This window comes from Vitis riparia, chromosome 18 (genome assembly GCF_004353265.1).
Source record: "Vitis riparia cultivar Riparia Gloire de Montpellier isolate 1030 chromosome 18, EGFV_Vit.rip_1.0, whole genome shotgun sequence".
NCBI classification, from domain to species: Eukaryota; Viridiplantae; Streptophyta; class Magnoliopsida; order Vitales; family Vitaceae; genus Vitis; species Vitis riparia.
In genome coordinates, this window is record NC_048448.1 from 35268157 (window position 1) to 35283034 (window position 14878).

The window sequence follows — 14878 nt, forward strand, 5'->3', positions numbered from 1 at the left end:
TTTCCTGTTTAGATTTCAGTTTTTCATTTTTAGATTTTTGTTCTATATGCATTTTTTCCCCAGTGATTATTTGCCTATGCTCACTAGGGTTGCCCTGGTGTTAAACTATTGTTTCCAACAACTACAATCTAAAACGTGAAATCATGATGAAACTTTTCATCGATCAGTTTCATGTGCTGATGCCATAAACCAACAGAGAGTACGTTGCCTTAAAATCCATGGAATCTCACTTTCAAAAAGTGAATCTTGACCCATAGAAATCGAACCAGTTCAGTTACAAGAAGTGTATATCGCATTGTGGCTTACACAGCTTTTAAGAAGTACAAGACAAATTCAAAGTGACCCACTGTGGAAACACACCTCCAATATATGGATGCAACTCTGATACTTGTCCTCATACAATGTGTGGATCATTATCTTTTGAGACTTTATATGGTCTTCCTTCAGGGTACTGACAATGTTGCTAACCATATCTACCGGTTAGCCGTCAGGTGCTTTCTTCTCTAAAATCCCCTTGACTTCCAACCATGGCTGCAATAAATTAATAATACTAATTAATTGGAAGATTTTTGGACTGCATTCAATCTCCAATATATATCAAGAGATAAATGATCAAGTTCTTAATGATCTACCACAGGTTAAATTATCTTACATAAGATGGATTTAAAGTCACTATCCAAATTTTGATGATTCAAGAGTGAGGAGACTGGTCAGTTTTGCTCATGTCACGATCCAAGAACCCTTGTGTTGTCCATTTATTTATTTTTGTTATTTGAAGGTGAAAGTAGGTAATTTTGTAAATGAATCTGAACCCAAAAGTATTGAACTTGTTCAATGCAACATACTCGGTCGCATGATGTCTATATTTCATTGCGGCAGACCACATTTAGGTAGTAGTACCAATTGTTGGTACATCCAAAAAGTAGATTTGACTCGCTTCGGCTACGTATTTCCCCTTGAATGCATACAATCCGAGAAGTGGCCATTTTTGTTCACGTCATGGTCCAAGAAGCCATGTGGTGTCCATTTATTTTTTATTATCCCAATGTGAATAACTTTGTAAAGAATACTCCAGATGAATCTGGAGCCGGTGTTGATCTTTTGCACAAAAAGGGAGATGGTGAACTCATCTGATGCAACTTTGTCCCATGAAAGTTTATATATAAATATAGATGCACAGCCGCAAAATTTAAGCATTACAAGACAAAACGATCTACTTTCTAGAATGAAAAAGAGATGGTGTCTTGAGACAATGGGCAGCAGATCAAACATATGATACCCTTATCTCTTTGGAAACTATTGTCTTTTTAGTCTCTGCTCTGTTTGAGAGTGTGGTCCACATACCAAGTACTAACAATGTTGCTAACCACATGAACAATTCTATGTTCCTTTGAGAACTCCTTATAAATACACAGGTGTCATATGTCCATGTCAAACCATTTTTCTCTTGTTGAAAGCTCCCTTCCAGCTTTGTCCTTCTATTGTCTTTCTACTTCTTGTTTTCTAATGGAAGACGGCAACACTTCAAGTTCATTCCCGACAGGGAAAAGTGCGCAAGAGAAGGGTTTGTCTTACGTCCCAGGTTGTTATGTTGTTCCAGCTTCACAACGGTCGAATTTGACTTCAGAGACAACTAATGTGCCTGTTGTCGATTTATCTGGCTTACATGACCCAAAAGAAAGATCTCGTGTCATAAAAGATATTGGAAGTGCTTGTCACCGCCTTGGTTTCTTCCAAGTAAGTTGTTAGATTTTAGATATAATGTGCCAATGTGTCAATATATAGATAAGTACAGAAGGATCAACCAACCTAAATCTCTTCCGGGTTGTGGGTTGTGTGGCCTTATGGTCGGAGCATGGCCTGACCCAGCTTGAGACCCTATAGAGTCTGGCTTGAACTACCAGGGTACACTGATTTACATGCCTAAACTTATCAAAATGATTCATGATCATTTCAGTTAAGCGTATTCTCTTCTTTTCACTAAACCTTTTCCCACATGGTCTTTGATATACATAAGATTATCAACCATGGGATATGCCAATCATTGCTGGATGGAGCACTGTCTTCAGCTTTTCAGTTTTTTGACTTGCCAATGGAGGAGAGACTGAAACTGAGGTCCACTGACGTATTCAAACCAGTGAGGTATGCAACAAGTTTGAAGGATGGACTTGAAAAGGTGCAGTTTTGGAGGATCTTCCTTAAACATTATGCACATCCCTTGAAAGATTGGATTGAATCATGGCCTAAAAATCCAGCTAATTACAGGTACTTTCATTCAAATAGCTCATTAAGTTATACTTCATATACATTAGTTATTACACAAGTAGGTGCAATATCTATAATAGTTTCTGATGTTTCAAAATTAATGAACACATACATTGCAATACTCTACCTTGCATAATCGCTTTGTCTAAATGTTACAAATTTCAGAGAAAACATGGGAAAATATGCCGTAGAAGTGAGGAAACTAGCCCTGGAATTAACGGGAGCTATAACTGAAAGCTTGGGGATAGGACCTGCATATCTAGACAACAAAATGGAGGAGGGTATGCAAGTCATGGCTGCCAACTGTTACCCAGCATGCCCTCAGCCGGAACTTGCACTAGGGTTGCCACCGCATTCAGACTACAGTTGCTTAACCATCCTTCTCCAGAGTTCCCAAGGCCTAGAAATCATGGACGCTGATGATGGCACGTGGATGGCAGTCCCAAAACTTGAGGGTGCCCTAGAAGTTCATCTGGGAGATCATCTTCAGGTACTAAGTAATGGCTTGTACAAGAGTGTGGTACATAGGGCTACCCTTAATGGTGAAAGGACTAGAATCTCTGTTGCAAGTTTTCACAGTTTGGGCATGGATGAGAAGATGGAGACTGCCCAAGAGCTTATAGATGAGCAGCATCCTAAGGGTTACAAGGCAAGCAGCTTTAGGGATTTTCTCAAGTTTCTCTCAGCCAATAATATTGGGGAAGGGAAGAGTTTTATTGAAACACTTAAGATTAAGGCGAATGATGTCTAGGAGGTTTAAATTAGTTTTTCAATAATACCGATGTGCAAATAATAAGTTGGCATGTCTTTATTATACTCAAATGAAGAACATCCATCGATGTTTGAATTTCTAGTGTTAAGCCAAAAGATGTAATTAGTTGGGATATAATTTTCTCTCTTGTCATTTAGCTCCACATGTACAGTTGGTTAGGATGTGTATTTTCTGCTAGTATATAATGCCTGCTCTGTTATTGTAGAAAGAGAGAAACAGAGTGAGAAGGGGCCAGTACTGGTCTAGTTCAGTAACAAGAACTTCTAGACTGGCTTCAGCATTTTCCAATATTTTTTTTGGAGAACTCCAAAAAAGTTAGTAGAAGAATTATTCTAGTGAACTTAATGCATAAAGACTACCTCAGCAGCATCTATATTTACAAGTAGCAAAGCTCTTCACATGAGTACTCAGACATAACATATGTTAATAATGAAATGATACTGAAAATCATGTTTTTATGAGCACTTGTGTGTTGTAAATATAGCTTTTATATCATGTTTGTTTCTAAGCTCAAGTTTTGATACTACCAATACTTTTTTAGTATTGTTATCATAACTTTAGTTTTGTTTTCAAGGCAATTGGAGTCGAGGCAGCCTCCAGAATAACGGATGTAGAATAGATAAGCTTAGCATGCATTGGAAGGCCATTTGGTGCATTTGGCAGATGAAAAATGGAAGAAGATAAGGCAACTAGGAAGGTTTCAAATAGCATTTTGAATGCCCATTCGAATGTACACAGCAAGGAAAGATTTCAGCTTGCAAAAAAGTGGATTCACATGCCCATGCAAAGGTGATAAATGATGGTTTGAAGACCTATGCGCATCTAGGCAGGGGCCGGGGCTGTGCAAATTTTAGCATATTGAAGGGGAGATTTGCATGCGTTTGAGAATTTGTGAGAAGGCTTAAATGCCTATGCAAAGATAGGCAGAAGAATGCTAAAAATTAGTTGTTTCCTTGGCTACTAAAAATGGACATGGCTATGCAAAATTCGAATGCCAAATTGGAATGACTGCCAATTTGTGGCTACAAATCCTCCTCAGCTATTCACCTTTAGTTTTGGAAGAACCCTATACCCATGGTATCATCAACTATAGGATTTATCATCAGCTAAAAATTATACTCATGCTGTTTTTCTCTTTAGCCACCCTCACTGGCCACGGCTAGAAACCTATTCCCTTGTAACGAGTCATCTACATGCATAATCAATATCACTTTGTTTTGAAAGCGTGGCATAAATATAATAACATTGATCAAGTAAATTTATTAGTATACATCAAGCTTCAACTAAGAAAGACAAATTCATACCAAAACCACTGTACAACACCTACAGTTCTGAGAAAATACGTCACTGGGAAAGAAATAAAATTCATCGGTTTTTCGAGAACAACATATGTTATATGACTTTGGCCTCACTAGTTTACGTAAAATATTTTACTATGTGTAGTAATATTGAACATATATCTTAATCCCTCCCAAATATCCCACATAATCATAAATGTTTCTCATAGTTTTCCACAACATGAAATCAACAAGAACCACACCAACTCCTAGTTTTCCAAACATAGAAAATCACTGCTCCCCAATGAACTATAATGAAACTCGAGAAATAAAGCATCAATTAAATTGAAGTTAAATGGAGTATTGAAGAACTAGTCATTTATCTAAAATTTGATGGAAAAGGAAATGCAACCTCGATCTATGGAACGAAAACTTCTCTACCTGCAATGGACAAGCACATAAATCCTTAATAAGTCCATATATTATTTTTGTTCTCCTTTGTTCTCGAACCATTCCTCCCAATTAATGTGCTTTCTTTTTCTTTGAGATCCTGTTTCCTGCTATTAGAGGTTTCCCTCATCTTGCAGGAGAGAACAAGATTTTCTTTTGTTCTTGTCTTTATCCTTTCCCTAGGTCGGTTGGATTTGGGCAACTGCTTGGTTGTGGGAGGCCAGCTGCACATAGCTGCTAGGTGTCCTTTGCCGAAGCCTCAAGAGTCAAGCTGGCAGCATCTAATGCAGCTACTAGAAGATTAAAAGAGGTGGCACCCAATGCAGCTGCCTCGTGGAACGTTGGTAGCTGCTTATGTACAATAACGCTTCAGTAACTCAGCAGCTGCTACTTGTGTAGGATTTAAAAGTGTTATAGACTTGCACATAAATTAAGGGAGAATTGTGTTTTTAACCCAATTAGACTCGGTAATTGAGCTAAGGTCCTGCTTTCACCCATAATTAAACTCAAAACCCAATAAAAGAGTAGAAATTGAGAGAAAGGATATTATCTTTAAATAATCTCTAAAATACCCTTAACTATTAAATAAAAAAACTAGTTCATCTTATCTTTCTTATTCTCTCTTTTATCAATCTCTCATCTATTTATTAGTGGGATTAAGTTTAATCATTTTCCAATCATTTTTCTCCATTAAATTAAATATGAAAGATAAATAGTTAAAAATTATTATTGTCAAATACATTTTTGAAGTAAATAACTTTTAAATACCTCATCAACTATTTTTTTTTTCAAACTTACATAATATATAATAAATATTTTTTAAATACCTTGAAAACTTACATAATATATAATAAATATTATGTTTTATTTCAAACTTATATTATTTATTATATATATTAAACAATTTTTAAACACCTCGTAAAAATATTAGTATTCTTTATTTGCTGTAGCTTGCAAATTAGATATCAAATATTGTTTTTTTCAAACTTATATAGTATATATAATCAATAATTTTTAAATACCTTAGCAATTTTTTTTTTGTTTCTTACTTACAAAATAATAAATATGTTTTATATTATTTCTTATATATATTAAATAATTTTTAAATACCTCATAAATTATTATTATTATTATTATTATTATTATTATTATTATTTCTAATTTGCAAATTAGACACATGATGTTTATTATTTCTCATATTATTTTGGAAATAATGTAAACACTCACATGCATATATATATATATATATATATATATATATATATATAATATTAATCAAGAAGACAATATTTTTAGTAATGGGCATAATTAAAGTCTTCAAGATATTCAAAATTTTTCCATGCCAAAAGTACCTAATTGCTTCCCACACTAATCCTAAATATTTTTAAATAAAGATTTAAATATTGAAAACTATTTAAATAAATATTTTCTTATTAAAGCGATTTTTTAAAAGTAATAAGATAAAAATCATGAAATCTTCAAACCTCTAATTACAATAAATATTTTTAATTTTAAAATTAATTTCATAATTTAAATTAATTATTTAAAAAATAAAAATGTTGCAAAAATAATTTTTGTTTATTTTAATTCCATTTAAATATAATTTTTAATCTCTATTGATAACAATGAAATTATGTTTATAAAAACAAAATAGTAAAAATATATATTTTATTTAGTTTACTTATAATGAACATTTCAAACATGATTGATTTTAATTTTATTTTTTATGTATTCATTTTTGTAAGGAAGATGTTAATGGTCTTAATGTCAAACTATCAATAATCGTCTTAATATCAAACTCAAGTTGTTTAAAAATCATACAAAACCTATTAGGAGTTTTGTACACCATTGTATACTTGACACATTTCCCTTATACAATTAATGTAATACTCTTTTATAGTGACACAAATTTCATATCCTTTCTAAATTATGTGTCCATGCAGGTGTGTTAACTATGTTTTCAATGGTTTGGTTGAAAAAATGGTGGATGTTTTAGAGTAAAAAAATTTTTCCAAATATCATTATTGGGGAAAATATTGGAATTTTCATGTGAAAGTTAAATAAAGTGCATGACATAGGTATATGATCCTTGGGTGACAAGAAAAATAAAGGAGTTGTTTAGAATCAATTGAAATCTTTTACAAAGGATAGTCTTGTACACTTAGTATGTTTCTCTTGTATAGTTAGTGTAATACCCTTGTACAGTGACACAAATTTCATATCCCTTATAAGTTATGTGTTCATATAGTGTGTTTAATCATATTTCCAATGGTTTAGTTGAGAAAATAGTGGATAATTTATGATCAAATTTTTTTCCTCAAATATCATTACTAGGGAAAATATTGGACATGTGTGTTTAATTATATTTCCAATGGTTTGGTAGAGAAAATGGTGGATGACTTAGGATCAATTTTTTTTCCCCAAATATTAGTACTGAGGAAAGTATTGAAATTTCCATGTGTGTTTAATCATATTTCCAATGGTTTAGTTGAGAAAATGATGGATGACTTAGGATCAAATTTTTTTCCCCAAATATCATTATTGGGAAAGTTATTGGAATTTCCATATGATAATTAAATAAAATGCATAATATATGTGTACAATTTGTGGATGATAAGAAAAATAAAAGAATGGTTTAGAATTGATTGAAATCTTTCATAAAGATACACTTAATATATTTTTCTTGTATAGTTAGTATAATACCATTGTACAATAACACAATAAATGAATGAATGAAATTTAATTTTTTTTTATCAATTTCATATAAAAAAATAGTACTAAACAAGGTTTTCATTTTTTAATTAAATGTATTTTCAAAAAGAGACAATATAAATGTGATTCCTACATCCACAGAGTACTTTTAACACTAAAAAATTCATTGATCAAATAAAAATTATGGCTCTAATGTTAAAGACTCACTCTCCTCTTAATTGCGATCACACTCTATTTTTTCTCTCTAAAATGAAACCCTATATTATAAGAGGCTTGAAAATACAATAAGGACAAATGGTCATTCAATGAATAAAAAAAAAGTTATTGGGGGCTCTAACCCGAAATCCCTTGTAAAACGCAACAAAGTTGATTCAGACTTTAACATTGAATATGGATAAAAAAGTGTAGTCATCATCGTATCACAATGACTCATTCGGTAAATGCAGTTTTATAATTGTGTCTAATCAATATATATTTTGTATATTTTATGAATAGATTAGTGAGTCTCAATAGAATGTTACTAGCGAGTTAGGCTGCACAGTAGAGATAATACATATTTTAGGCCAATTCTTGCCATGACCAATAAGCCAAAAAAAAACTCAAAACTTATAATATTTTTATGAGTATGATTAATTTTTATTTTACATTTATTTTTTTTTCTGGAATTTTCATTTGATATTTTGCGCTCCAACCACTAATATTTTATTAATTTATGATATGTAATAATTATTTTTTTGAATTTAAAAGAGAATATATTATTAGATCTCTAAAAGTGTATTTCAACGGAAAAAAAGTCGAAAGAACTTGGCAGCTGTATACATTATTGAATTCACTATCCAAAATCGTATGCCTCAAGATTGTGGCCGTCTCTTATGCAGGAATCCTACTAGACTTTGGGGATTAAGAACTGCCAGTTTTGTTCATGTCATGGTCCAAGAAACCATGTGATGCCTATTTATTTTTTAGGTGAATTACATTCAAAACTTTCAAACTATTATAAATTCATGAAATGCATGACATATAATTTTATTTTATTTTTTTAAGCATCATTCAGCATTCCAATATGACCATGATGAACAAATTAACCAAAAAATGTGTGACGAGGAAAAGGGTAATGTCCGTCATAACCAAAAAGTACGCCGCAAACAAGAGAATATACTGGAATTATAAGCAGCAAAAATTGAGCCTGACAAGACAAAACCAGCTATACACTCTACTATGGAAAATAGATTGTGTCCTGATACAATGAGGAGCAGATATATATGCAGTACCTTTGCTCTTAAGAATCTTTTTTGTCTTTTTGAGACTATGGTCTCGATACAAAGCACTAACACTATCGGTAGCCACATCAAACCCATGTGAGAATTGCCTATAAATATCTATGAATACATTGTTTTAAACCATTTTTCTCTTGTTGAGAGCTCCCTTCTAGCCTTGTCCTTCTATTGTCTTTCAACTTCTTGTTTGCTAATGGAAGACGGTGACACTTCAAGCTCATTCCCAATAGGGAACAGTGCACAAGAGAAGGGCTTGTCATACGTCCCAGACTGTTATGTGGTTCCACCTTCACAACGGTCCAATTTGACTCCAGAGACAACTAATGTGCCTGTTGTTGATTTAGCTGGTTTACATGACCCCGGAGAAAGATCTCACATCATAAAAGATATTGGAAGTGCCAGTCGCGGCCTTGGCTTCTTTCAAGTAAGTTGTTAGATTTTAGAATCAATTAATGTGTCAAAATGATATATGTTAAATCTGATAACAATACTAGTCTAAATAGATAGATGTGCACAAAAGGCTCAACCGACCTAAATCTCTTCTGGGTTGTGGGTTGTGTGGCCAGCCCAGCCTTAGCATTAAAGCTGTCAGACCAAACTTGGTCCTGGCCCTAATCCGGGCTTGGCCTGTACATGCTCAAAGCCTCAGACTCTACAGAGCCTGGCTTGGACTACCAGGGTGGTCCGCTAATTTACATGCCTAGATTTATGAAAAAATTAATGATCATTTAAGCATATTCTATTCTTGGACTAAAGCTTTTCTCATGGTTTTCAATGTACACAAGATTATCAACCATGGGGTATGCCAATCAGTGCTGGATGGAGCCCTGTCCTCAGCCTTTGATTTTTTCAATTTACCAATGGAAAAGAAGCTAGAATTTATGTCCAATGATGTGCACAAACCAGTGAGGTATGGAACAAGCTTGAAGGATGGCATAGACAAGGTCCAGTTTTGGAGGATCTTCCTCAAACATTATGCACATCCCTTGAAAGATTGGGTTGAATTATGGCCTAAAAGTCCAGCTAATTACAGGTATCTTCATTCAACTAGCTAGCTCATTAATTATAATTGATATACTTTAGTAAAAACATAAGAGGATGTGTACTTTGCTGTTTCCTAGTAACATTGTAATTTCTCTAAGAGAAATTTTTGCCTGAATGTTGTATAATTCAGAGAAAACATGGGAAAATATGCAACAGACGTGAGGAATCTGGCCCTGAAATTAACCGCAGCTATCACTGAAAGCTTGGGAATTGGACCGACCTATCTAAACAACAAAATGGAGGAAGGCATGCAAGTCATGGCTATCAACTGTTACCCAGCATGCCCTAAACCTGAACTTGCGCTAGGGTTGCCACCGCATTCAGACTATAGCTGCTTCACCATCCTTCTCCAGAGCTCCCAAGGCCTTGAAATCATGGACAGAAATGATGGCACATGGAGGGCAGTCCTAAAACTTGACAGTGCCCTACAAGTTCATGTGGGTGATCATCTTGAGGTGCTAAGCAATGGCTTGTACAAGAGTGTGGTACATAGGGCTGCCCTTAATACTGAAAGGACTAGAATCTCTATTGCTAGCTTGCATAGTTTGGGCATGGATGAGAAGATGGAGACTGCCAAAGAGCTTATAGATGAGCAGCACCCTAAGAATTATAAGGAAAGCAGCTTCAGGGATTTTCTGAATTTTCTCTCAGCCAATGACATTGCTGAAGGGAAGAGCTTTATTCAAACACTTAAGATTTAAGGAATGATATCTGCTAGGTCTATTTTGATTTTGATTAAGATCTATGTACAAACAATAAGTTGGTGTGTTTTTATTATATATTCTTCTTGACGACATGTAAAAGCAATTGACAGCTTTATCTGTAAATGAATTTCGCATTTTATGTATTAATTGTATAACAGATCGTTGGGATGTAAGATACCAATTTGGAAAGTATCATGGCAGATCTTGGACATGGAACATAGTCGGTTATATAGAAGTCTATATTGACTGCGGTTTATACAAAATTGAAGTAGTAGTACAAGACACTGAAGTTGACTCTTTGAGCACATATTTCCCACATATGCCCTCTATTTCTTTTTTTTTTTTTTCCTGTTTTTAAAAGCCCACTTTCTTGGCCCTTTAATCTAGCCACAGCCCAGGCCTAATATCCAACCTTTTGATTTTCTTTTCTTTTATTTATTTTCATTTGCTTATTTTTCATTTCCAATTTTTTTCATTTTTTTTAACAACACAAATTAATTTATTAAACACCAATTCAAAATTTTAATTTTTTTTCAATTTTATTAATAAGAAAATTTAATTTAATTTTTACTTTATTAATTCTAATTAATTTTAATTAATTCACTTTTCATTTTCGTTTTTCGTTTTTCGTTTTTCGTTTCCGGAAATTTTCAATTTCTAAAATCCTAAGAAATTTTCTACCATAAGGTTGACATGACACAAAATTTTTAACTCGCTTAATTGACCAACACAATAAATCGAATTTCACCAATCCAAAATTAACACGTGTTCTCCAATCACTTTTCTTTTTTGCTTTTCAACCACCACTCAAAAGAAGACTTTTCAAACTAGAATTTCCAATGTAGCCTAAAATACCCGATCATTACATCCTACCCCCTAAAAGAAATTTCATCCCAAATTTAAACGAGCTTACCTTAAAAATTGTAGAAAAGTTACGAATAGTGTCGTCTCATTTCTTCCTTAGGTTCCCAAGTGGCTTCTTCTATCCCATGGTGTTACCACCACACTTTGACGGCGGGAATCACCTTGTTCCTGAACCTATGTTCTCCAGCTTCCAGAATTCGTAAAGGTTCCTCCACATAAGAAGCATCTTCACTAATTTGAACATCTTGCAAGTCCACTACCCAAGTTGGATCTGGAGTACACTTTCTTAGCATTGACACATGGAAAACATCATGCACAAAGGACAACTGTTAGGGCAAAATTAACTTGTATGCCACTAGGCCAACTTTCTTATCAATCTGAAATGGTCCCACAAATCTAGGGGCTAACTTCCCATTTTTCCAAAATTGAAATATGCCTCTTCGGGGGGACACTTTTACAAGCACCCAATCCCCTTCCTCAAACTTCAAGGGCCTTCTCCTTTGGTCTACATAGCTTTTCTGTCTATTTTGGACAGTCTTAAGCTTGTCCTTGATAAGTTGTATCTTTTCTGTAGTCTCTTGGACAATCTCAGGTCCCAACAAACGACTCTCACCCAACTCTCTCCAACACAAGGGCGATCTACAAGGTCTCCCATAGAGTGCTTCATAAGGTGTCATATCAATACTAGATTGGTAACTGTTGTTATAAGCAAACTTTGCCAAAGGTAAGTAATCTGCCCAATTTTCTCCAAAGTCCAAAACACAAGCCCTTAACATGTCTTATAAGATTTGGATCACTCTTTTTGATTGACCATCTGTTTGAGGGTGAAAAGTAGTGCTAAAATTCAATTGGGTGCCCAAAGCCCTTTGTAAACTTTGCCGAAACTGAGAAGTAAACTTAGGGTCCCTGTCAGACACTATAGACAAAGGTATTTCATGCAATCTCACAATCTCCTGTATATACAACTTAGCCAAAGAGTTCATGGAATCAGTAGTCTTCATGGTTAGAAAATGAGCTGACTTAGTAAGACGGTCCACAATCACCCAAACTCCATTTTTCTTGCTTCTAGTTCTTGGCAACCTTATCACAAAGTCCATAGTGATATGATCCCACTTCCACTTAGGTATAGGTAAAGGTTGCAACAACCCAACAGGCCTCTGGTGTTCAACCTTCACTTGCTGACAAATCTGACAGTTGGCTACAAACTGAGCAATATCTCTCTTCATCCCATTCCACCAATCTTGATACATCTTGGTATTCCTAGGGTGGATGATGTACTTTGCCCTATGAGCATCTGCTAGAAGTTCATTCCTCAACTCCACATCTCTTGGCACACACAATCTCCCTTTAATTCTCACACTCCCATCTACATGCATAGACCAATTTTCATCTACTTCACTTTTTACCAACTGGGCTTTAACATTTTCAAAAAACTCATTACGAGCTTGGGCCTCCACTATTCTTTGGATAACCATTGGTCTAGTCGATATACTGTACAAGCATGGACCCTGTCCTTCCCAACCAAGACATAGCTCAAAATCCTCAATAACTGCATGCATCTCAAACTCTCTTAACCCCAAGCTAGACAACTGGTCATAACTCTTCCTACTCAAGGCATCTGTTACCACATTCGCCTTTCCAGGATGGTAATGAAGAGCAAAATCATAATCTTCCAATGTCTCCATCCATCTCCTTTGCCTAGAGTTCAGATCCTTTTAAGTGAAAATGTATTTCAAACTCTTGTGATCAAAGTACACCTCAAACTTCTCTCCATACAAATAGTATCTCCAAGTCTTAAGGGCAAACACCACTACTGCAAGCTCCAAATCACGTGCTGGATAATTTCGCTCATGCTGCTTTAATTGTCTTGAGGCATAAGCCACCATCTTGCCTTGTTGCATTAGCACACACCCTAGCCCCACTGTAGAAGCATCACAAAAAATCGTAAACAACTCTCCACTAATAGGAGCAATTAACATTGGAGTAGTGGTCAATTTCCGCTTCAACTCCTGGAAAGCATTCTCACACTCCTCATTCCATTCAAACTTCACCCATTTTCTAGTTAACCGAGTCATTGGTGCTGCAATCTTAGAGAAGTCTTCCACAAACCTCCTATAGTATCCAACTAACCCCAAGAAACTTTTAACCTTAAATACATTAGTAAGCCTTTGCCATTCCTGTACAACTTCCATCTTGGAATGGTCCATTGTTATTCCTGCCTCAGAAACCACATGGCCTAAGAAATTCACTTTAGTAAGCCAAAACTCACTTTTGTCCAACTTCCCATACAACTGATGCCTTCTTAAAGTTTTAAGGGTGGTCACCAAATGCTGCTTATGTTCCTCCAAACTCCTGGTGTAAATCAAGATATCATCCGCAAAGGCAATCACAAACTGATACAAGTAAGCACGAAATATTTTGTTCATTAAATCCATGAAAGCAGCGGGGGCATTAGTTAACCCAAAAGGCATGACTAAGAATTCATAATGCCCATATCTCGTTCTAAAAGCGGTTTTTGGAACATCTTCTTCCCTAAGCCTCAATTGATGATACCCAACTCTCAAGTCAATCTTACTAAAATACTTCGCACCCTTTAACTGATCAAACAAGTCATCTATCCTTGGAAAAGGATACTTATTCTTCACAGTAACTCTATTCAACTTCCTATAGTCAATACACAACCTTAACGTGCTATCCTTTTTCTTCACAAATAGCACTAAGGCTCCTCATGGAGATGTACTTGGATGAAAAAAAACCCTTTCTCAACAATTCCTCCAATTGAGTTTTCAATTTTTTCAACTTAAGAGGGGTCATCCTATAGGGGGATACTGAAATAGGATTCGTTCCTAGATATACTTCCATAGAAAAATCAAATTCTCTATGTGGTGGTAAACCTGGTAACTCATCTAGGAATACATCCTGAAACTTTCTCACCACTGGAATTTCTATAATGTCATTCTAGGCTTTCTCCTTACTACGAAAGTAAGCTAGGAAACTTATTGATCCTTCCTCAACATGTACTGATAGCACGAATAGAACTGCGAAAAAGGCAAACTAACACACTTTCCTCTTACAAAGCAAACCTCAAATCCATTTGGCAGACAAAATATTATCTTGCGGCAATGACAATCAATAAGCGCTCTATACACCGTCAACCAATCCATTCCCAAGATAACATCATACCAAGTCATATCCAAAATCCTCAAATCCACCTTAAGTGCTCTATCCACCAAGGTAATAACGCACCCTTTGCATATTCTATCAACTTAGAATTCGTTCCCATAGGAGACTCGATAAGTAACAGATTTTCTACCATTTTTGCTTTCAACCCTAATACATTAGCACAAGATGCAGAAATGAAAGAATGAGTTGCACCAATATCAAACAAAACACACACCCAAGTACTATATACCAAAATCATACCTTCCACCAAAAGGGCGTCCTCTTCTAGCTCTGTTGGGGTCAAGGAAAAAACTCTTCCTACTACCTGCCTCCTCCTACCTCTAGCATTCG

At 35.0% G+C, this 14878-nt stretch overlaps 2 protein-coding genes across 2 annotated transcripts; both read left to right on the forward strand.

Moving 5' to 3' along the window:
* The first annotated feature begins 1506 nt into the window (after positions 1-1506).
* Positions 1507-3030, forward strand: LOC117907821 (flavanone 3-dioxygenase 3-like). Its single transcript, XM_034821479.1, has 3 exons — positions 1507-1737; positions 2018-2265; positions 2431-3030. Exons 1-3 carry the CDS (start codon positions 1507-1509, stop codon positions 3014-3016), a joined length of 1065 nt encoding a protein of 354 aa, XP_034677370.1. The 3' UTR covers positions 3017-3030.
* A 5888-nt stretch (positions 3031-8918) lies between these two features.
* Positions 8919-10648, forward strand: LOC117907818 (flavanone 3-dioxygenase 3-like). Its single transcript, XM_034821476.1, has 3 exons — positions 8919-9177; positions 9539-9786; positions 9928-10648. Exons 1-3 carry the CDS (start codon positions 8947-8949, stop codon positions 10496-10498), a joined length of 1050 nt encoding a protein of 349 aa, XP_034677367.1. The 5' UTR covers positions 8919-8946; the 3' UTR covers positions 10499-10648.
* The last annotated feature ends 4230 nt before the right edge of the window (positions 10649-14878 follow it).

Bases quoted from the DNA above. Each gene is read 5' to 3' on its own strand.
- LOC117907818 (XM_034821476.1), top strand. From the start codon at position 8,947: ATGGAAGACGGTGACACTTCAAGCTCATTCCCAATAGGGAACAGTGCA. The intron at 9,178-9,538 runs GTAAGTTGTTAG...AATGTACACAAG, and splicing joins GCGGCCTTGGCTTCTTTCAA to ATTATCAACCATGGGGTATG. The intron at 9,787-9,927 runs GTATCTTCATTC...TGTATAATTCAG, and splicing joins AAAAGTCCAGCTAATTACAG to AGAAAACATGGGAAAATATG.
- LOC117907821 (XM_034821479.1), top strand. From the start codon at position 1,507: ATGGAAGACGGCAACACTTCAAGTTCATTCCCGACAGGGAAAAGTGCG. The intron at 1,738-2,017 runs GTAAGTTGTTAG...GATATACATAAG, and splicing joins ACCGCCTTGGTTTCTTCCAA to ATTATCAACCATGGGATATG. The intron at 2,266-2,430 runs GTACTTTCATTC...TACAAATTTCAG, and splicing joins AAAAATCCAGCTAATTACAG to AGAAAACATGGGAAAATATG.